Source organism: Gobius niger, assembly GCF_951799975.1.
Source record: "Gobius niger genome assembly, chromosome: 8".
NCBI classification, from domain to species: Eukaryota; Metazoa; Chordata; class Actinopteri; order Gobiiformes; family Gobiidae; genus Gobius; species Gobius niger.
This window is the reverse complement of record NC_136859.1, coordinates 15,067,760-15,091,596: the sequence shown is the minus strand read 5'-3', so window position 1 is coordinate 15,091,596 and position 23,837 is coordinate 15,067,760. Positions and strand designations below refer to the sequence as shown.

The window sequence follows — 23,837 nt, the reverse complement described above, 5'->3', positions numbered from 1 at the left end:
TTAGTGGAGGAAAAAATGTTCTAAATCGGGATTGGGTGTGCGCTGAGCAGTTAATCACATCACAAGTCTTTATGAAGTTATGGTCAGGCAGGCGCCACCGCTCAAGATGCCCCAAGAACTGTTCTGGGAAAGCGAACGTTTACAAAAAGGTTTATTATCTTTAAAATGTTTGTACACTCACTATGACAATGTGCTTACTCAATAATTACAGTAGAATAGGGTGAAACATATTATTTTGTACAAAAAAATGATAACAAAAACATAAGAAAATCTCCCCAGTTTCCGAAATAAAATGAGCGGTGAGTCTAAGGGGTTTTTGAGGGGACTGCATCAGGAATCAGGCTGGTGAGAGAGAGCGAAGAAACTCTCCCATGTACAGCTTTGGTAACTTTACATTATCACTATTTACATTAGGCCTATGAACCAGAATGATCGTCCTTACAAAGTGACTGCTTTTTTTTTTTTAGCATTCCCAAAACCATTTCAGTATATTCACAAAACAAATGTACATGTTGGAAAAACATGAATGCATTTTACTTACTGCAGTTAATCTGTGACTTCGTGGTAAAATGGAACAATTGAACAATAACATGAATCATTTTGAATTGATTTAGAAATCTAAATTTATGACAATAGTCAGAACGAGCTCTTAATGTGAAAGATCGAACACGGAGGATGTTCGCAAACTGTTAAAACGGCACCTTTTAATCTGCTCAAGTCAAACAAAAGACGCAGAATTTGGAAAAAGACAAGCCTTTTACAAACAGTGCACACGGCTCATCTGTGGCTCTGTAGACGGCTCCCCTGCTCCAAATTATACACACTTTGAAAAGCTTTCTGTACTTCGTTCTTTGCATATGAACAAATGAGGAGCATCGGGGGGAGATGAGGTGCGGGTACGATGCTTCAGTGTGGCAGCTACAACTCAAGGCTAACGGAAGGAATCAGCAAAGTTCTTCACAGTCAGGTCCATATAAACGCTGATATTTTCACACAAAAATCTCGGATCTGACAGAGAGAAAAGAGAAGCAGAAACATGTGCTGTGCCATGGACCATCGCCTTTTTCAGGGAAACAGTCGACCGAGCTGCATTTAGGACAAGGGGCCTCAAAGTATCTCTTTAAGTGGGAAAAGTGGGAGGCTTGTGTACAAATAAGCAGCTCTTCTGGAATGAGTCGTCTGGTAGCCGTCTCAACGTGCATGTTTGTAAAAGGCTAATGTAGACGGTGACGCACATAAAGCACTTAAACCCAGCTCCCATTATTTTACACACACACACACACACGCACACGCACACACAGATAAAAGACACACTGGTTGCTAAATGATCCCTATGCAAGTAAAACCTATGACCCCAGTGGAGATGCATGGAGACCACTTTCACTTCAAGGTGTGTAATGCATTCACAAAATGACGACTACTCCACACAGGAGTGGATACGAAGGCAGGGGTAAAGATGTGGAAGCCTGGACCTCCACATCCCAGTTAAAAGCAGCACCAGAGAAAGAGCCAGTAGAAGAGCACTCAAATGGAAAAGGGTTAGCCAACAATACTCTGAAGGATTCCCTTAAGAATCCCAAAGCTGATGTGAGAGAGTCATCCACATTTTGGGCTAGACAGTTTTAAAAACAAATTTTCCTCCTTTTTTGAAAGAAAACGAAACACTAAAACAGTGAGAGCAGACAGTCTCTGTAGCACCTTTCAGGGTCACCTTTGCAAACGCTGTCTCAGTCAGTCTCACGAAAGGCTCTTCAAAACTCCAGAGAGCCTCTTGGCAGCAGTGCAATATTTAGTGACGGATTTGTATAAAAGATTTTACTGTTCTGGCCCACACCGTTTGGACTGGAGGTGTGAAAAGGCCCACAGTGTGTTTGACCCGCTAGTACACCTCTGTGTCCTCCTTGGGCCGGTACACGGAGCCGAACCTCTGCATGTATTTCTTTATGTACTCCTTGGTCTTGTGCTTCACATTCTCATTACACTCCAGGTCTTCAGGATTCTTGCATGCCTTTAGTTCCTTGTTCATTACTCCATGAGTTAGCTAAAAGAAATAAAAGACAATTACAACTGCACTTTATGGCAATACTGTGTTAAACCCCGACCCTGGAGATCACATTGACACGAGCGGTGTGACTCATTTCCTTTTAGTGACATCAGTTTCATCAGTCCATATATCAACAGTCTTTGGTAATTAGACATGTCCTCATTGTTCTGGTATGACATAGTGGCACAAACCACTCCTCCCACACATGATCTTTGCCCGGGGACATGTTTTTTTTTTTTTAAAAGAGGTGAACAAGTGTGGTGTCATATAGAAAACACTTACTTTTCTTGCCAGATGTTTGAAGTCTTCGGTGTTGATGATGCGTCCTAGTTTGCAGTCTGGCTTCCGGAATGGATTTAGACAATGTACAATAAACTGGGACATCTAATGAGCAAAACACATGCACAACATCAGCACACAAACATTCATGACAACATTTGATCACAATCATAGTAAAATGGCTCACCTCTTTGCGAAATGTCTCTTTACTCTTTTTAGCCAATTCACTGGATGTGTCGGCTTCAGCCGTCTTTGTTGAAAACTGAGGGGGGGAAAAATTATTTTAAAAGAAAAAAAAGCTAAGTATCAACTGGTTTTCGATATGCTACAAAGTTATAGCCCATTTTATTTGATGTAAATATATACTTCTAAAAGTAACAAGCCCACCTTAGATGGATTTTCATCATAGGTGGGTGTTCCCAGGTCCATTTCAGATTCGTGGTCCACAGCTGTGCTTTCGGTCGTCCCATCCCAGGTTGGAGGATCCCATTGTGTTTGCCTTAAACAGAAAACAACAGTTAGTTACTAGTTTGTTGGCTTAGAGGGACTATACAGAATTTTATGTATTATATTTTCCATCCCCTACATGCTCCAGCACTGTCCTAATGTGTATAATGAGCCCAGACCTATTCTTCACAACTGCTGCTAAAAGCCTGCACTGTCACTCAAAAACTTAGTATTTGGAGTGAGGCTTAAGGCCTTCACTGTGGTCGCTCAGACTTTTTCCAGCCGTGCTCAGGCCAGTCCGACTTATCGAGCCGTGCCAATCGGTGTAAGCGCGCAGCCATTAAGAGAAGAGTCAAGATACGACCGAGCGTCAGTGGAAACGCCCACCTTGGCCAAAATCCTTTTAAGACGCAAGAGGCACAGCCATAGAGCAGCGTCCTGACTTACACATATTAAAGAGCTCCACATGTTAGGAGATCATAAATCTGATTTTTAACTCCGCATTTTAAGTCAATCAAAGTCAATTTCTATAGCACTTTACAACTATACTTGGAAGTCCATAGTGCAATCCATAAAATCAGACAACATTAAGTCAACTAAATACATATTCCTTTATGAAGGAAGTTGCAATGATCCAATAACTGCACGAGGCTTACTTCTCTGACTTAATTTCCCGGGTAACTGAGCCAGACTCAGATCGAGTCTGCTTTATGAAACCGAAATGTTTCACTGTGGTCTCTTTTCTATTTATTTATTTGATAGAGACAGTGCATGTTAAAAAAAACCAAACATCTGTATATAAACAATAACAGATGTAAACATGCTGGATTATACACACAAGGCTAATTCCAAACAATGTTTTGCAGTGCAAGGAGGCAAAGAGAGTAGAAAAAATAGCAACAGCTCCGTTAATTTAATTGGAAATACAAAAACAAAATAATGCCAACCTTGTGACAATATGGTAGTAGTAGATCTTGCCCTCTGGGTCACGAGCCACTTTCCAGTTTGGAGGTAGAACAATAGTCTTGGGTTTGGGTGGAGACGGGGGAGGCAAATCATTGGGTACAATCACCTCCTACAAAAGTAAAATGGGCACAAGAGAAAGAAACACAGAAAGCATTGTTTTGGGATATTGAATGGATATTTAGTTAGTATAGGCAGACAGAAAAGCATGCGTTTAACCTGTGTTTGGGAGGTGACAATAGTGGTAACAGTGCCCCCTTGCTGCACTACCACCCCCTGCTGGCCGGGGTAGACAGGCTGACTGTGCAGGTAGTTACCCGCAGGATCAGTGTACGCCTTCAGAAAAACAGATACACAAGATATTTTGTAATGCTGTAAAATAAGCAACTGAAATCGACTATCAGAGAGACTCGCACCTGTATGACTGGAGTGCTGCCTTGTGGGTAAGCTGCGGGGATGCTGTAGATGGTTTGGCAGGGCTGCCCCTGGTAGTAGATGGCCGTCTGAGCCTGAGGTGGAGCTGGAGCAGTGGTGTACTGCTGTGCTGCAGTTTGGACCGTGACTGCCTGCTGGGTGGTGGGGTCCCACAGGGTCGTGTAGCTTTGCCCCTGCACGGGAGGGGGCGCAGGGGCAGGTACAGAGAGCACAGCAACCCCTGTGTCCTGGGGTGCAGGCAGCTGGGTGTACTGCTGGGAAGCTCCGGGGGTGAGGTCTCCGGTGCTGATCTGTGGTGGGATACTGGAAACTGGGGTGGCCTGGGACGTAGAGGACGGAGAGGACAGTCCCAGTGGAGGGGTTTGTTCATAAGTCATACCTGCGTCTACTGGGGGTGTAGGCAGCAGAACCTTGCCTGCATTGGGATTGGTTGGGTCTAGAAAACCCTGAAGAGGGTATCCTTGAGGATATGTAATAAAAGCAGAGCTGGAGGCATAAGCCAGAGCTGGGTCATAAGCCAGAGTCTGGAGCTGTTGCTGCTGCTGTTGTTGTTGTTGTTGTTGCTGCTGCTGTTGCTGCTGCTGAAGCTGCTGCTGCTGCTGTTGTTGCTGCTGCTGAAGCTGCTGTTTCTGAGCCTCTCGCTGAGCCACTTCCTGCTCAAACAGTTTCCTGCGCTCCTCTGTGGAAAGCTTGTTTCTTTCTTTTCCTCCAACACTCCTCGGAGTCTTGCTATTTACATTGTCAAACCTGTAAAAACAAAAACTTTATTTAGTTCCAAAGTACCGTAAATTCCTGAATATAAGCCACAATAACAAAATGTATAAAGATTTTATTTTTTTTTACATATAGGCTGCACTGGAAATACTGGACTTTTCTTTTTTTTGCGCGGTCATATTTACCAAGAGAACGGTGGCCTTCATGTAAATGTACTTTTATTAAAGTGTGTTAAGAACCTCGATTAAATTATTCTTTAAACGCACATGTGTTCAGTGAAGCCAATGCGCCTCCTCCTCGGGAGTGTGGCCGTGTTTAAAGCCGCCCTCCTCAGCCTGTTCGCGCACACAGCCTCGGGAGCTCAGGTTTTTTCTGGTGTTTGAAGCCGCTCTAAGCTGGGTCTGTGGTGACCGCTTGCTGCTGGCTTATGATAGCCGCGCATCGCTGGACCCTCCATAATATTTCAGCGGTGAGAGAATTAAACACATTTATTTTGCCCTCGAAGCCACGTTGGCTATAGCACGGGAGGTCATCCTGCTGCCCCCGCCCCGGTGTGCAGTTAACACTGCGGACAGATGTGGAGGAAGACAGCAATAGGGCGTCACATGACACAATATTCAGTAAGTTGTGGCTTATACTCAGAAAATTACAATAATGTGGGAGTCTATAGTGCTTAGGTGACATTGTTTCTCACCGCTCCTCCGTGCGTCGGCTGGACCTTTCGTAGGATGTGGGAGGAGAAAGGGAGCGCCGCCTGCGCCTTTCACTGCTGCGAGGCGTTCGGTCTCTATCTCTATCTCGGTCTCTATCTCTATCTCGGTCTCTATCTCTATCTCGGTCTCTATCTCTATCTCTGTCTCGCTCACGATCTCGGTCATAATCCCTGTCCCTGTCCCGCTCCTTCTCTCGCTCTCTTTCTCTGCTTCTTGAAGCAGGACGAGCCGTGTCCCGATCCCGACTGCGATCTGTTGAGAAAATACATTTTGTTAATATCGGAGAACATTTATGGGAAATTGTGCCCGTTTACCATCGTACCTTCTTTTTCCACCTCTTTTTGGGTATTCTTTTTTGGTATTCTGTAAACCTCCTGGAACATCAACATTTTGAAGTGAAAAAACAGTAGCATTTTGTAAACATTTGTGCAGATTGATGAATGTTAACAGACCTTTAAATCTTTCCAGCTCTCCAGGAGTCGGGCTGCCATACCACTGATGTCTAAAGAGCTGAGCTGCGGCTCCTGACTTCTTTCACTTTCCACATCAGAGAGGCCATCCTCATCATCCTGGGAGGGCGTCCCAACAACAGACGGCTCCACTGAGGCGGCTGCCGAGGGCACACTGACCTCAGGAATATCAGAGCTCACAGAAGCATCCACAGCTGATTCATTTGGCTGCTCAGTGATAGTTTTGTCTGATTCTTGTGTCTCAGTCTGAACTTCTACTGGCTCTGGGACAGAGGCTGTCAGGGCAGGCTCAGTTTGGCTGGGGACCGTCTGGGGAGTCTCCGTATGTTCAGGGGCAATAGAAGCAGACGTCTCTCCCTCTGGTGACTCGCTTTGGGGATGATCGTCTTTAACATGATCTTGCTCAGTCACCTCCATCTCCTCTGCAGGTACCTCAAGTTCACTGACACACTCCTCATCTTCATTTGGCTCGTTTTCTCCACTGCTCTCCTTAATCTGAGTCTCCGTTGTGTCCTCTTTGATCACAGCTTCCTCCTTCTCCGAAACCATCTCTGTGTTGTCCAGGTCATTTACGGATTCTGACTCTTGCTGAATATCCATGATGTTTTCATGCGACTCCTCCACTCTCTCCTCTTGGATCTTGTTCTCAGATTCCACTGCAAGTTCTTCAGGCTCGATTGCTGGTTCTACTTTGGTTTCCGCATCTGGTTCAGCTTTGGTCCCCACTTCTGGTTCAGGTTTAGTCTCTGGGGCCTCGGACAGTCCCGCTCGTGAAGATTCATCATCATCTTCATCATCATCCTCATCATCTTCTTTCCCGTCGGACGCTTTGCTCGCATCAGAAAGAGCACTGTCCAAACTGTTTTCACTTATGATTTTCAGGCGGCGGAAAACAGAGGGTTTGGATGTGTCGTTGTCCATGTCTGTGCCCACTCGGGTGCCGGACCCGTCGGGGGTGTTGAGGGGAGTTTGGGCTCGGGACGTGTTCTCACTACTGTAGCCGTCGTTCTCTGTGGGCTGAGGGAACGGCTGTGCCCAGCGCTGGATCAGGGTCGATACTTTGCTCTCTTCCAACATGTTCTTAGTAGAAATAGGCAGCACGGCCAACGTCTTTAAAATCTACATCAATATGAAAGACATTTAAAACATGGCTGCTTTTACACACACACAAAAAAGAAAGACATGTATGGATAACAAATATTGTTCGCTTTAGTAACTAATGACAATCTGTAATTAAAGATTATAAAAAGGCAAATTGGTTGGTAGAATGACTTTGTGATTATCATTAAACTCAGCATATTATGTTTTATTCAAACCAACTGCTTATTAAGTAATAATCATGAATCATTATTCAAAAATTGACCAAATTGTAGCTTTACAGACGCCCTAAAGGCACAGCAGCATAATGATCATTTGTGGAAATGACTAAAACCCTTTACCGGTAAGAGTGCAGTATATGTGGTTTGTACAACTATGCATTTTATTATGAAATTATGAAAAGAAATAAATTAATGTTGGCAATTTTTCAATTGACTCTGTGCATAACTTCAACAACGCCGCCCAAGAAGTGACTTCCTGTTTTGATCCAGCACAAAAGAATAAAAGCCCCAACTTATTAATTAGTTCAGCTGATCATTAGTTCAGCTTTCTTTCTGCCTAACTATTAACAGACAAAACACTTAAAATGTGTGTTTATAATTATATCATCATATTGTAATGCTGCAAGTATCTGCTGAACAAATCAATGAGACGAGCTATGTGCTTTTATTTTGGTGTGCTGAATTAAAACAGGAAGTCACTTCTTAGGCGGTTGTTATGATTTTAAGTTGAGTCAATTGTACAAATTACAAAAATGGGTCCACGATGACCGTCCTGATTGATTACTAAATAATAAAATAATAAATAAAAAAATAAAAAACACAAATAAGGAGCATAGACCTCAACCTAGACACTGTTTAAATGAGCAGTGCCGTAAGTGGACCACACATTAAAAACTGCTTGAGTAAAAACATACAACATACCTCTAATTGCAGTTTAATGTTATTAGCGCTGTTGCCTTTAGCCTCAGACAATTCCACCATGAAGATCCAGAGCAAAGACAAGCCGTGGTGATCAAGGAACTGCTTGAGGCACGATGGGTTCTGTGTGTCCTGTGTTAAACAAGGATTCACTGTATCACTGCAATAATCTGATTCTCATTAACTACTGCTGTCTGACTGTACCTGGATGAGTTTGAGACAGAGGAGTTTCTGCTCCATAGTTTCCACTCTGACCATTAACCTGCACAGAGCGACCACCTGCTTTTCGTCATACAGGCCTTCCCCGTTGTCCAGTAAAGCCTCAAGTTCCTCATCAACCTGAAACAAAAAAGACAAACCTTACTATAAAAAGTGGAGTTAAAATATTGGGAAACCAAAATATCAAATTATGTTTTATTAAAAAATGCACAAATAAATGAACAACTGACTGTGGTAAGAGCACTTTTCCGGGTGCGATCCTTCTTCATTTTCCCTCCAGCTGCTCGAACGCTGACTCTGTTTTCCCCACCAAGGAAGCCTCTGCAGCTGGGCGCCCCGCAGTAGCATTTCTGGGCTTCTTTGCTGAAAGGCCGAACACAACAACATATTTAAACAGATGAGCCTTCGCCTTTTTAAGATTCCTGTAGTGTGTTTGTGTACCCATATCTCTGGAACTGATAATCAAAGGTGAGCTCTGTCCCTGCTGTAACTCCTTTAGTGGTGAAGAAACCAACGCGGAGCTGCCCATTGACCGTCCACTAGGGGGAAAAAAACAGTTTGAGTTGTCAAACATGAAAGGTGATGTTTTGATTTAGTTTTTTTTGCCTCAGTACCTTCTGTGTCTCACAATTAGGCTCACAGCTGTGATTCATGAAGCGGGAACAGTTGCCCTTAAGTGTAGCATCTATAATCTGGAAATGACATTAAACTTCATTAATATCTGCAACAAGATTAGAAAACCTGTTTAATTTCACCGGCTTGTTCAAACTTACCTCATTATTCTTCAAAGACATGAAGTAGTAGTGGATGTTTTTCATGCGGGCATATTCCTTCACTCTTGTCTTAAACTCTTTATGATCCAACACCTCTCCACAGTATTCCAAAACAAATGTATTTCTGCAAACAAAACAATGAAATGACAAATTACCACATGGTACTTTTAAAGGGTAGTGTATGAAGGAGTACTTAATTCTAAACATGTCTTATGTGTCAATTATTATTATTATGCTTTTATGGAGGTATTTTGGTAATAATGTCAAACACATCTTCTCACTGTCTTATACGTTTAGTTAGAAAAGGCAATATTTAGCTTCACTTCCTATTCCTCTGAGCCAGCTAAAATAAGCCCTCTCACTCCCTCTCCTCTTGCTCCCCTTGCTGTGCCGCTGGTTCAATGAAGAAAAACATTTCCTGGATACGTAGGACCTCAGGTAGAGTTGTTTAATAACAGGAGGAGCTTCATGGGAGCTGCTACGAATAGGCTCTGGAGAAGATTCAAAGATTACTCAAAGAAAGACTAAAATCACAAGTGATAATTAGTCTGGGGACCACCAATTCATTTTCTCGTAGGAGAGGTGTGGTTTACGATCGTCCATAGCCGTTTATTGGACGCTACGAATGTCTATCATGCGTCTGCACGTAGCCATAGCCAATCATATCATTGTATCTGATGACGTATGACGTACCCGCTGTAAACTTTCGAACTAAACTATTTAGAACACGGTCTAAAGCTCGATCGAAAAATAGCGTCGGATCCGTTGGATCCGTAAATAAACCTTTTTTTTTTTAAATCTGTAAATAAACTATAAGCTTCCGTATATCGAATAGTGCGTCATCGTCTTGCTGTCCTTTCTCGTTCTGTGATTGGTCCCAAAATCCATGCGAAAATTTCGGCCATGGTCCCCAGGCTGCTGCGTAGTTCGAAATGATTCGGGCGCACACAGCAGTCTGGCGTTAGCCAGGCAACAAAGATATGAGAGTGGCTCGAAACACAAATCCAGGTAAGTTTTTGATGAGAAAACAACAAACTGTAATTTTACAGATAGTTGTAATGCTTATTTATTTGACAGTACGAAAACAGTTTATACAATGTAAAAGTTGTTTCAATTGTTTTGTTTTGGTTATTTCTTCTCAAACCAAATCAGAGAGCTCAATGAGAATGCCAGCTCATATGAGTAAATCAAGCCTATAAGCACTCTTTCTGATCAAAATAATTCAATTCCAAAAAAGTTCCAAATCAAGTCCTAATTAGTGCTAGACTGACCAGCCAGACTCGCTGTTCTGTCCAAAGGCATTTTGGTACAAAATGCTCTTCACTGTGCACAGCATTTTACAGACCAATGCTTCGAAAATAAGGACTTATTGGACAGTGGAAAAATATGCAGTTTGTGTCAAACCTGGCGAAGTCCCAAGATATTAGACGCTGCTGCCCCAGAGCGGTGAGTAGAACTACAGCGAAATGGTTACATTTGGGTAATGTGATATGCACTGAGAGGCTAGAAGCTTCAGTAACTACATTTCATAACATTAATACCCTAAACCTGACAGTAACACCAACGTGAAACAGGGCAGTGCGGGCTTTGTTCACATAATGTTTTCTCCATGTTTTACATTCATGGTTCTTGTTTTGTTGGTTTGGGAGAGATGCTTTAGTCTTAAAGCTGGGTTTTGTTTGTTTGTTTTATTCACCTTTTATTCACCTTATTCTGCCCTGCCCACTTTTGCCACCGATCAGCAATAAATTGGAAATAAATGTCTTATTTCTATTTTTAATTCTATTTTGTTTTAGGTGGGTATTGCCTCTTGCAATGCTTAAAGTGTTAAATAATGCTGTATGCATGTAATAGATCATCAAAAAAAATGGCAGAAAAGAAGCTTCAAACAACAAATAGTCTATAAAATTGTGTTTGTGTACTCAGTGAGCAGCCTAAGACAATCCAGGCTAAGTTAAGGTTATACTGCCTTTGGTGAACCATTTGTGGATATCCTCCCATTAATGTTTAACTCTATGGAAAACTCATGCAAGACTCACGCAGGCATGTCTTTCGCCGCTCTTAGTCCCCAGCCTTTGTCCTCTGTGAGAATCACCTCGAAATCCGCATGTTGCTTCTTCTGAAAACGGCGATTCGAGCAGTACGCTCCATTTAGGCATCGGGACGAGCTGAAAATAAGCATGAGAGAACCGTTATAACATTTGTGCAGCATTCTTGAAAAAAAAAAACGATCTTAACATACCATTCAATCATGAGCAGACGGTTCAAGCAATCCTCTCCACAAGCCATGACCCCCTTTGAACGCTCCTCTCGGGACAACATTGGACATTCACACTGCATTCTTTTAATGTCTCTATGGGATTTACTCTTCTTCCTGTAAAATAATGAAGATACATTTTTATCTAACCTCTAGTATAACACATTTGCTTTGGACTTGCAGAAGGTCAACTCACCTTTCAGTCAGATACATATTTTCTTCTATCAGGTCGAAATAAGGCGGCATCTTCTTAGACTTGGAAAATTCTCTCCACTTTGAGGAATCTTGAAAGTCCCGTAATGTAAGTAATGGCAGCTGCACACTTGTTTTGACCGACACATTACTTCCACTGTCTACACGTCGCTCTTTTCGGCACATGGATCCCGCTTCTGCCTCATTGTCCGAGTCAGACTCCAACTCCGGACGTCTTTTCTTTGGGGGACCCCTCGATCTAAGGTGCTTTAAACTTTCCTCTTTCCTGCTGTTGCTGCTTATTTCATGACCTTGTACAAAACTTGACAAACCTTGGCAAAGAATAGGTTCTCCACTGTAGATGCCATGGTCATTTGTGAGAGAGTCTGGGTGGATTTCACTCGAGTCCTGCCGAATTTGCGAAGCAGTGGTCAAATCAGTAGCAGGGTCATTGCTTTGCATTTGTAAATGGGAGATGGTTCCTGTCAATCTGGCGTCGATTGCCTGTGCGCCATGGCTGCTATCAGGTTGTGGGCAAGTACTGCTTGGTTGCTCTGCTTGAGTAAAGTTCCAAAGAAGGCTGTATCCATTTTTGTCAATTAATGTATTTGCATTAGAAAATTGCTCTTGTTTGTAAAGTGGAAAGGGCATTTGATTCCCACTGCTAACATCATACGGTTGTCCTTGCTGAGCCATAAAATGACTACCATCCAAAACGTGTGCAGTTAAATACGACTGGGAAGTCTCTGAGTGACTGGTGCTATCGATCATGTTACTTTGAGATTGACACATTGTTATGACGACTGGATCTTCAACATGCCCCTGAGTTTGTTGGGTTTCAGAGGCTACAACATTATTGCATAGTTGTACACTGTCTCCGCCTGCGAGGGGGGATTTAGTTGGCGGCACAACAACCACCACAGAGTGAAGTCGCTTTATAGCTTCGCCACAATCAGAATCGTATTCAGAATTGTTGTCGCTATCGCTGGCCTCACTGTGACCCATTAATAAATTTAACTGCGGATGTTTGCTCTTGTTGGTAGGCACTGTTGCTTTTGCATCATTTGAGATGTGAGTCTTGTTTGCAGCTTGTTCATTTTTGTGTTGAGACACCACGATTTTGGTGTTCAAGTTTGTTGATGCACTTTGGTCATTCCTGTGTTCACATTTAGGGACTTTATCCAATTCAGTCTCCTGCTCCGTGTTCAGGAAGTGTTCAACTGCCTCTAAACATGCGGTTTCTTTTGTATCCGAGTCAAGTTGATTGCCGTCTTTTGAAACATCCATATCAAGCATCATCTCTGGACTGTAAGTTTTGTTTGAATGCTCAAATGCATTCTGCCCAACAATATCCCATCGAGACTTCCTGTTAGAACTACTGCTCTTTTTAGCACCATCACAAGGTTCTTTACATGTCCAGTGAATTTCAGAGTCCATAGGTAGTAAATCAGGTTCAAGAGAAGTGTTTTCTACTAGTGACCAGTTTGGCTCAGAGTTTTCAGTCATGTCAACCTTTTGTGGTTCTAAGCAGTTGACATCTCGAGGGACGTCGATATCACAGGGTTTTAGTAACAGCTCTCGTGAGCAGTCAATGACAGGATTTACATTGCACTTCACATCATTACTTTCGCTTGACTTTGAGATAACATTTGAAGTCAGATCATTTGACTGAGCAAAGCTGGCACTCTCATTCGTTTCTAAGACGACATGAACTTTATTCAAGTTTTCATCAACTTCTAATTTTAGACTTGTTTCTGTTCTATTTTCAAGATCTGTTTGTTTGAACTCTTTCATTTCTTTTGAACTTATTTGACTATTACTGTGGCTGGCCTGCTCTTTACATGAATCTACTGTGGAGACAGCTTTTTGAGGGCTCTGAAATGTGTCATTTGATTGTCTGTCTTGAGTCCTGTGGGAGTCTCCTTTATCATAATCAGAAGAGGGTTTGGAGTCTGTCCTACTTGTTTTGTGGGAACTTTTAGACGGTTCATTTGACCGCGAGCGCTTGTCAGATGTGTGCAGTTTCTCTCTCTCTGAATCACTAATGCTTTTGTGGTGTTTCTCTGATGAATGGGAGTGTGTGTTTGCACTGGATGAGCTTGACTTACAGCTGTTATCTGACTTGTGATTATGACTGGATCTATGATGGTCAGTGCCATGCGTGGAGTCAGAATCTGACAGTCGTTTTGAAGATCGCTCCTGTTTTGACGATGTTTTGTCAATCTCAGAGGACTCTGTTGATTTAGAGGTGGACTTCACATGAGAAGAGGATCTAGACTCTTTATATGAACTTGTATAGGCTGAAGATCTGCTTGATTCCCCTGCCCTTGTTCTTGCTTTTCTGCGGTCGTCCTCAGACTCCGAACTATCTCGATTTCTATCAGTGCGGGAACGGGAGCGCCTTCTCTCTCTGCGAGGAGAGGTTCGGTGCGACCGCCTGTCAGAGTCATGATAATGCGACCGTTCAGAGCGGGAGGATCGGTCTCCTCGGGATCTGTCCAGTCTGGAGTGAGATGAACTAGTCCGAGACCCTCGTGACTTCGATCGTGACCTTGACCTTGACTTTTTGCGATCCGATCTAGATGAGCGCGATGAGGTGTGTCTTGTATCACGCTCAGATTTAGAGTAACTAGAGGACCTTTCATAAGTATCAGAGCGCTTTGAGGAACTTTTGTCTTTCTCCTCAGAGTGTGAACTAGAAGAATACTTTCTTTCTTCTTTTCTTCTGTTTGAACTTGACTGGCTTTTGGAGTCCGATGATTTACGAGTGGAAGACTGGCCTGAATCTCCATCTGATTCACACCCAGGAGGCGCACAGTCCGAATTACTCCGGGTTGTGCTTTTATGTCCCTTACTGTCCGACTCAGAGCGGCTAAAATAGGCTCCATCCTTTCCTGAAGACGCAGCAAGTGTCTGAAGGATAGCAGTGATTCTTGAGGATGCTACATTGAGGGCCTCTGCGTTTATTGTCTGAGGAGTTTGTTTTTCACTTTGTGGTTCATCTACCACTTCAGATGATGGTTGTTCATCAGTCTCTGAAGCATGAACGATATGCTTTTTAAAATGCAGTCTAGTAGGAGAAACTCTAGTTGGAGAAGAGGCACGTGGCCGAGATTTGACCACAATCGATGCAGACTTTTGTTCAGATCTGGTGTCTGCATTGTGTCCTTTTCCAGAATTTGACTGAACTGCAGAAGTTAAAGGCTCTGCTCCAGACTTTTCAGGGCTGGATGGAACGAAGAACACACTCTGCAAAGGCTTCTTGGTCTGTGAGAAACTGAAGGACACTTTCTGACGACTCTGATCCTCTAGGTTGACCTTCATCTTGGTTCCTTTTGGCAATAGATGGTTGGACAACAGGACTCTGGGAGACAGGCTTTTGATTAAGGCTTCTTGGGAGAGGCCCTCCACCCTAACCTAAAATGAGAAAAAATGTACAGCTCTAATACAATTGCATTTAAGAACTCCAAAAAACAAATGTCACATCCACTAATATATAGACGCAAAACCAACGGACGTACACTACTTTGTTTATTTAGAGACTTACTGAGGCACCACTTCCCTCTTCTCTGTGTTTTCAATATAACACCAAAGGAACATAAGAGAAGGGGAAAGGAGAAGGGAAAAGAAAATCAATTAACCAACAGCAATCTAACGTGTGCTGCTCAAATTAAGTAAATGTCAATACAGCTTGTCAAATAAAATCATTTGAAATACAATTCCGTTTTAAAGGTGCATAATGGAACTATTTATGCTATTTTTTTTTTCTTGCATGATTTGCCTTTTTGTGACCCTATGAGTGGTTAGAATAGCGTCTTTGGTTTTCATCACAGTGGCCTCTGTGATGCTCCAGGATCTAGCTAGCTTAAGAGCTAAAGATATTTGAGACCTACATATTTCTTCTTCTGAAACATTGGAGAGGCACCAAGACCTGCAGCACAGATGAGGCGTCACAAGAGGCGCTACAGGAAACAAGGACGGGAAATAGGACTCGCAGCTAACAGCTAAGCTCGTCCTAGAAGATGGTGAAAGACTGTTGTGGAGCGGAGGGAGCTGCCTAGGAAGAGGAATGAGGAGGTCAAGGAGCCGACGAGTGGACAGGATCAGAGGAGACTGAAGGCAGCCAGCCAGGTTTCTTCCGGGTGCTACGGTTTCCCCGACCTCCAAAAACATTGGTGGCGCGGCTCAGTCGCAGCGGCTCAGGACTAATACCTGAACACAATTTCGTTGTACGGTTGTACAATGACAAATAAAGCACTTACTTACTTCTGACGGACCCTCAACAGAGAACCTTCAGGACAACTGATCCTGGAGTGGCAATCATGATCAAAAGTAAAGGCACCATGCTAACCACCAATACAGCCATTGGCTCACAAAAAGGTAAATTGCTTGTAAATCAAGTGTTTTGTTTTTGGCCCAAATAAAAAGCTCCATTTTGCACTTTTTAAATTAAATATAAATTTTGTCAGTAAAAATGTTATTTGGAAAAATTCAACAAAGTGTTGATGTGTACAATTATTTTAAAGATTTTACCTGTGCAATAAAGCGGGAGGAATAAGAAAAAAAAAGGTGCAGTATTAGCGATATAAAATTGAGTATTTGAGAGATAGTTTAGTGTTTTTCTGTTTACTGCATCTCCGTGGTCAAACACAGACACATCTACTTTCTCCCACTCTCTCCTGCTCCTATTGGTCTGCCTCCTTGTGCATGACTAGCAATAAAAGCAAAATTATAATCTTGGCTTGTGATATATTCATTGCCATGTCATCAACCCCTATAGAAAACTATATTTTACGCACTTTAAAGCAGTTAATCCTCACAGATTTACAGCCAAAACCACATCTAAAATCTTAATGTCTAATCCTGTAATCCTACTTTTATTATGGATCCCCCATTAGTTATTACTGCAGCAATAACTATTCGTCCTGGTGAATTAAAAATCGAACCGAATCTGTTCATGAAATGCAGAAGCATGCAAGCATTGTTTTGATGGTAAAGTGTGAACTACCTGATTTCTGACTCGAGAGGTGCGTCCATTGAGGAAGCCTGAAGGGTGTTGTGGTCATGAAAACTCCACTTCAGAGACACTGGGTTTCCAAAGTGACGCCACACCTGGTCAGAAAAAAGATAAATGAATCAACGATCTTCAGCCATAGTCGAAAAAGGTCAAATAAATGTATAGGTAACATAAATAGATCGTCTCCAAGATTATATCAAACTTGATGTTTGGATAATATGCAAATTTACAATATTGAGTTTCTCAACAATGTCAAGAAACATAAAACATAAAATTGCAAAAACAACCGCTAGAAACACAAAGTATACTTGATGTGTAGTCATCTCACAAAAAAGGGTGTATTTATCTGTGCTTTTGTAGCCTTTTCAAGCCAAATATATTTTTCAGCAACAAAGCAATCTAAATTCAGATGTTTGAAACAATATCACTTCGTTATCGTTATCTAGAAAGTCCCCAAAATCTTGAGATATTACTTTTTGTCAGTATCGCCCACCCATATTCAGTATTTATCAGACTCTTGAGTGTGGTGGGTAAAGTTGTAATGCAGCTGTAGCATACATAAAATACGGCTTCATTCTAACGCATTTCTTGAATCCTAAGTGTGAAAAGCATGTTCATGCCGATATGTGTCATTACAAACAGGTAAACCAATCCTGAAAGCTTTACCCTGTAGCCCACAGCTTATCTGCAAGTCGGTGTGCATGGGAATGGCGAAAATGGCCAGTGTGAGAATACACCAAAACATGGGCTTAAAACTCGTTAATTTGACAAATTAGACGATTGCTTTAATACTGGAGGAAATAATATGGTTAGTGTAGCATTTGATGTTCATGAAAGTAAATAGTTATTAGTCGGACACGGTACAGAGACCTAAACAACATACAGGCCCATTTTAGGTAACTACGATAAATACAACAAGCTTTGATCGTTTACAAAAGCAACGGAGTGCCATCTTTAAAGGCCGTAGCTCAAAGCTACAAGGATATCATGATGTATAATGCAATGCGGCACAAGAAAGAGTATTATTTTCTGATATAAATATTGAAATTATGTCCGCGTGCACATCTTCTTTTATTTTGTTTGACGATTTAAGCACCGCGCAGGGAACAGAGAAGCTCGATTAGCAGTTGCCTTGAAGGCTAACCCAGCCTAGCTCATCCGCTCGATGCACAGTACAGGCTAGCTTAGCATAGCTGCTTTCTGCTGGTTACTTGTTTGTTATCCACAAATATAAAGGAACATTTTTAAAACTCTCGAGGCAGTTCGTTACACTCGAGCAATACACTCGCAAAGGTATATTTTAACCTTTTAATATATCTATATTTTAATGTGACTAAGTCTTGGCATTCGGCTTCATTAAGTGTCCGTCCTGTTAGTGTTAGGGAGACACATTCCGGGATAATAATATTGTATGAACAGCGCTACTTACGTTTGCAAAACCTTGTGATTCCAGTTTCCCCCCATCTTCAACGATAACTAACGATGACCGACTGAAAACATCAGACAACGATGTAAGCGGACGTCAAATACACCCGTACAGAAGGAAATGGTGCACGGTTCCCAGTGGCTCTGCTGCGAGTGCACCCCAGCTTCAGCATGGACCTGTGCGGAACGAGCGTGGACGGTTCTATCAATGTCATGTAACAGCCCATAGTAACAGGTGGTTTGTTATTTTGTTTACTAACTAAGGCAACATCTTAATAGAATTCTTCTCCCCAGAGACAAAAGTACAGCAGCATTAATGGTAAAGAATTTCAGTAAATCGTGTTGGTACCTGAAAGCACCATGGCCAGCTATCACGTGACACATAATCTCGCTCACTATCCTACATATAATTTGGATGCATTCAAAGAGAAATTGACTTCTGTAGCTGTTTTGTTTCTACACATTGCCCATAGATGTATTTACCTTTGTGATAATGTGTTCACAATCATAAATGTTACGAGTTTCCGTAACATGCACTTACATGCACCACCACAGTAGGTGGCGACACCTACTTGCGGTCCGCGCCATTAAACTGAAAGAAGAAGAAGAAGAAGACGCGAGACAGGCGAAAGCGAATGCTTATTCATCGAGAACTGTTCTGCTCATTTACCCCTTTTTTCGCTACATTTAGACAGATACCTTGGTTGGAATCCTTTGTTTGACTTCTAGTAAGTGGGTTTTTTGAGAACTAGATGGGATTTTGATGTAACGCGCTGTCGACATGGGTTTTCTTCATTTGCATTAAACGATTTGTAAGACTTTGGCTACTAGCAACTGTTAGCACTTGTGAGGCCTGTAAGCCATGGCTCTGCAAGGATGATGTCGCGATTTGTCGATCGCGTTAATGTTATAGCTGTTAAATCGGACTTGGCTGCGTTGCATAGATGTTGTGGTAGATGTGGTATTTACTGGTGGTTTTCGGTTTGTGGCACACAAAACTGCCTACAAACAAACAAACAATGAATGCAGTGCGGAAGTGTTGAACAGCGTATGGCGACGAGTGTTGTTTGGCCTTCAAGAGGATGCGACAAATTATTGACATTATAAGAGGTGGAGAAAATGCCACTTACATTGTGAGAGATGCAGCAACGCTGTGGTCGGTCAATTTTCTAGCCTTTATAATCTTATGCTTCAGCTTTTGACACACTCTCTTTTATCTTGTTTGACACAAATATGACAATGGTAAACGTTTTAGTTTGTTGTTTTTGTTGTACGTTAGAGGTGTGGTTCTTATCAGCTGGGCAAAACTGCCTAACGCTTTTCCACCAGTGCCAGAAGTCACTTGAGATCGATCATCACCGATATTATTCATCAAATCATCTCATGGATTTCTCCTTTCCACCCCTGCAGCTGGGCTTAGCTCGGAAGTCATCTTGGTGGTGTTTTGTTGTTTCTAGATTTTGCTTCAGAGAAACTGTCCTTGTTGCCATACATGTCGTTCAAGGCTTTATTCAGCTCGGTGAAACCAATATCTCTCAAGATCTACTTGGATGAAACCCAGTCAAAGTTCATTTTATACAGTATAATGAATATGAGGTGCCTGTGATTTTTTTCTTCACATTTTTTTGGGCCCTTTATTGGATAGGACAGCTTAAGGCGAAAGGAAGTGATGAACGGGGAGAAACATTCTGCAAATTGTTGGAGAAGGGTCTCAAACCCACAACACTGAGGACAGAACAGTGTTGCACCATATGTGCTTCAGCTTTCACCACTTTCCTGGCTGCACAGAAGGATCATCAACATTTGGCACACAATATTGCAATATCACCACATCATTTTTCTCAAGATTGTTGGGCTGTTCTTTTCTGACTCTGAAATGGATGGAGGCCTTACTGATTGAGTGTTCAATGGGAAGGATGCTACAAGTTTTGTCCTGTGTATATGTAGAAGTACATATATTAATATATTGTGAACCTTCTAAAGACCATCGTTTTGAAAGATTAAATTCTACATTGTGACCTTGAGACCTGTGACTTAAGTACCAATGGATCTGAACTGGTGGAGTATGTTTTCACTATTGTCGGCGGGGGTTACTCTAGCCTAAACAACACTATCTAATGTTGGAAGAAACCGTGAGCTTGTTGGGGCTAATTATCGTTGATTCTGTTGTGGAAGCTACTCTTCTTTATTACCATGGAGTCCATGGACACATGTCCCGATTGGCCGTATCCTTCTTTCACACATTATTGTTACAGCATGTTTCCCATATCATTGTTGAAAATGTTGTGAATTTATTCGTTTTTATGCGTGCCTAAATTACCTAGGTGCCTCCTCAGCAATAATCAAACCCCTTAAAAAAAATGATATGACAATGTTTGATTGCTTTTATACACTTCTAGTTCATTTTCAAATAAATATTCATTGAAACTCAAGTTTGGCACTTTTGTTTGAAATGCCATTTCCCACCATTTGACAGTTTGTCCAACCTGCAGTTGTATGAAGTGTCACTGCTGCACAGAAGGATTTCGATTGTTTTCACTGAGGTTTGAAAGTTGCTTTTGACAGAAAATATGACAAGACGGAGCAATCTCTCTTGCCACATCAACGGCCTGAGCTGTGGTGTGATGCCTCCTGTGTAGTTTGCTTTAAGGCTGTCTTCGCATGACTTAAAGATCTTCACTTGCTCTGCAACAAAAATTGGACTTGCAGCATTCTGCTTTTTTGTGACACCTTTGTGTTGGTTATTGGGTTGGTCTGTTTGAACTTCTTACATTATTGTTCAGCTCGAGGAAAGCCATCTGATATTATAGTTGTGGAATCTATGGACTCATCGGTGTTTTATGGGACTCAATTCTATTTTGGAAAGAAGCTCTTTTGGAAATAATGTTCTGTACTCTTTTGTCTGCAGGTGGTGTTATATCTTGGGTCAGCATGGCTGTCGTCATCCGTTTACAGGGACTGTCGATATCAGCAGGTTCTCAGGACATTCGGAAGTTCTTCGGTGGCCTCAGAATTCCAGATGGGGGTGTGCATATTGTTGGCGGCGATTTGGAAGAAGCATTCATCATCTTTGGCTCAGATGAGGATGCAAGAATCGCTATGACTAAGTCGGGAGATTATGTCAAAGGCTCACCCGTAAAATTGCTCCTAAGCAGTAAAACAGAAATGCAAAATATTCTGGAAAGGAGTTCTGTGAATTTATTAGTGGATCAGCGAAAAATTACAAAAGAGAAACCAAGACATCTGGAAATGGGTGAAATGAGGGGGCCCAGACGTTCAGCAGGAGATGACGTGGGTGGAAGATCTTCTAGCCGATTGGGGCAATCACCTATGCAGAACAGGAGGGCTTCAGCCTTTGGTAAAGAGGAACGACAATTGCTCCTCCGTGGGATGCCCTTCGCCGCCACTGAAAAGGATGTGCGCAAGTTCTTTGTGGGTTTGGCTGTGGATGAGGTGGTTCTCTTCCAAAATAATCGTGGACAAAACAATGGGAATGGCCTTGTGACGTTTGCGTCAAAGGAGGATGCAAGCAACGGACTGAAGAGACACAAAGAATATATAGGTACAAGGTTTGTCGAGGTTTATACTCTAAAAGAATGGGAACGGGTGTTTGGCGAGTTACCAATGGGCGTCGCTGTGTCTGGCATGTCTGAAAGGCAGCAAAGATCACCCCAACGCAGTCAGGAGAACTCAAAATATGGAAGATCACGATCACCTTTAGTTCATGCACCCTCACCTTCAAGTAGTGATTACTGTGTTCTTTTGGACAATCTCTCTCATGTAGCTGAAAAACGTGACATCATGAGGTTTTTCAACAGAGCAAGGCTAGAAAATGATCAGATTCTCTACCTGCTTGATGACTCTGGCGCAAGAACAAGGTCTGCATTTGTTCTCTTCAAAAGTCTGGAGGATTACCGTGATGCCTTGGATCGTGACAACAAGACGATGGCTAATCGAAACATTAGTGTCCGCCCAATCTCCAGAGAGAAGATGATCACTCTTTTGCAAGGTCAGAAGCCCAAACTTGGCGCCGGTGAGAAAAATTGCATTCATGTAAAGTTCAATATACTTGACGTGAGGAAAGCTGAGGTGATGGATTTCTTTTCTTGGTTTAATCTATCGGAAAAGAACATTATCATCTTGCGTGACGATAAAGGAAATGGTCTTGGTGAAGCTCTGGTGTCATTTCAGTCTGAAGAAGAGGCAATGGAAGCATTCTCACTCAATGGAAGAAGATTTCTTGGGTCAGAGGTTCGGTTGAGAATCATCTCAGATATAGAAATGCAGGACATTGTTAATCCATCATTTACACCCAGGTCAAGAGAAGATGGTCCTTCAAGCAGAAACATCAAACCTTCCTATGACATTGACAAGGTGGGCATTCCTCCAAGTAGACCTCTGCGAGATGAACACACACGTGGATCCCGAGACTTTACAAGAGGTTCACACAGTCAAGACAGGGATGCTGCTCGTGGTGACTTTAGGCCCTCAGCTCATGATGGTCCTACTTGTATTAAGTTGGTCAACCTACCTTTTAATATAAAAGTGGAAGAAATCTATGACTTTTGCTATGGCTGTAAAATAATCCCTGGGTCTGTCTCACTGCAGTATGACAAGTATGGGAATCAGAAAGGCACTGCGACTGTTGTGTTTGAATCCCGCCAGGAGGCTCTTATAGCCATTGATGAATTAACCGGGAGACCAATTGGGCCAAGGAAAATTCAACTTGTGTTTCTTTAGAATGACAAACTTGTTTTGTGATATCAAAAATACTGTTCAAAATGTATTTTATTTTTTATTTTTTTTACATTTTTGCCTTTGTGAACTAGTGTGCCATTTTGAACATGATGTATAATTTGTAAAATAAGGGATTCTGTTAAAAAAAAGATTTGTCTCACGAAAGTGTAAATAAACATTTTGTTCTTTTAAAACCTGCAGCTCATTTATTTTTGTAGCTTACATGAGCACAAAACCCAGCTGTAGTTTAAGGTTTATGTTCTAGGTTGTATTCACGGTTTATAAATTGATCATAATCTCAAATGGAAGGCAGGGTTCAACTCGGAAAGACACTTTTTGAAAGAAATCCCAAATGAAAATCTATGAACGTTGTTTGATTATTATTCCAATACAATCCACTATATTTATATAGCACATTTAAGCAACAAAACGTTTCCAAAGTGCAGCACACGCAACAAAATCAATAAAACCAACACAAGAGAGCTCTACCGCTATATTGCTATTATTGTGAGGAATTACTTCACAAAACACATAGACCAATTATTTTTGGCTGAAAGCCCTTCTGACCAGCACCGCTCATGTTTTGAATCCTATTATTACTTTGGGCACATTAAAAAAATGACTTGAGTGAAGTTCATATGTTCTGACTGAGAGAAGATGTTGCACTTGACTGTTTTTGATCCATGTGTATAGATAGACCAGCAACATCTATAAAGCAAGACGGAAAATAAGCATTTTGGCAGTTACATCATAGAATCACGTGAATACAACCCTATTAAAGGGATTAATAATGGCACTATACCAGATTTTTTGCGAGTAGTCTAATGGAACGAAATTTGTTTTGTCCTGAAGTATATTGTAAACTCAGATATTTGTGGGGAAACACTATTTATAAAGAATTTGTTTTTAATTTCATAAACTTTCTGGCTAGTTTTCTAGCTTTTCAAATGAAAGTGACCCTGCAAGTTGTTAAAAGCTAGGAAATGAGGATTGATGCTTGAACCACAACTAACATTTAAACTTGGGGCTTCCTCATTCATTACTTGATTGTATTAAGGATACTATTACTATTACATGGATGTATTATGACAGGAAATACAGTACCTACATAGTTTGTTTCCAAAATAAGACACA

The 23,837-nt window shown here is 41.8% G+C and overlaps 2 protein-coding genes across 2 annotated transcripts; one reads left to right on the top strand and one right to left on the bottom strand.

Annotated features, from left to right (window-relative positions):
• Positions 1–117: 117 nt before the first annotated feature.
• setd2 (SET domain containing 2, histone lysine methyltransferase) lies at positions 118–18,279 on the bottom strand. Its single transcript, XM_079561436.1, has 22 exons — positions 17,971–18,279; positions 16,533–16,636; positions 15,072–15,093; positions 11,529–14,941; positions 11,318–11,449; positions 11,115–11,243; positions 9,076–9,199; positions 8,917–8,994; positions 8,744–8,841; positions 8,533–8,665; positions 8,288–8,422; positions 8,087–8,215; positions 6,048–7,184; positions 5,918–5,969; positions 5,577–5,847; positions 4,150–4,915; positions 3,953–4,069; positions 3,718–3,845; positions 2,711–2,822; positions 2,511–2,585; positions 2,327–2,428; positions 118–2,041 (listed from the first exon to the last, which is right to left on the bottom strand). Exons 2-22 carry the CDS (start codon positions 16,559–16,561, stop codon positions 1,880–1,882), a joined length of 7,344 nt encoding a protein of 2,447 aa, XP_079417562.1. The 5' UTR covers positions 16,562–16,636; positions 17,971–18,279; the 3' UTR covers positions 118–1,879.
• Positions 18,280–18,567: 288 nt separating this feature from the next.
• rbm12bb (RNA binding motif protein 12Bb) lies at positions 18,568–22,964 on the top strand. The gene is made up of 2 exons (XM_079562192.1): positions 18,568–18,694; positions 20,875–22,964. The coding sequence occupies exon 2, from the start codon at positions 20,898–20,900 to the stop codon at positions 22,704–22,706; it is 1,809 nt and encodes a 602-aa protein (XP_079418318.1). The 5' UTR covers positions 18,568–18,694; positions 20,875–20,897; the 3' UTR covers positions 22,707–22,964.
• Positions 22,965–23,837: the final 873 nt, after the last annotated feature.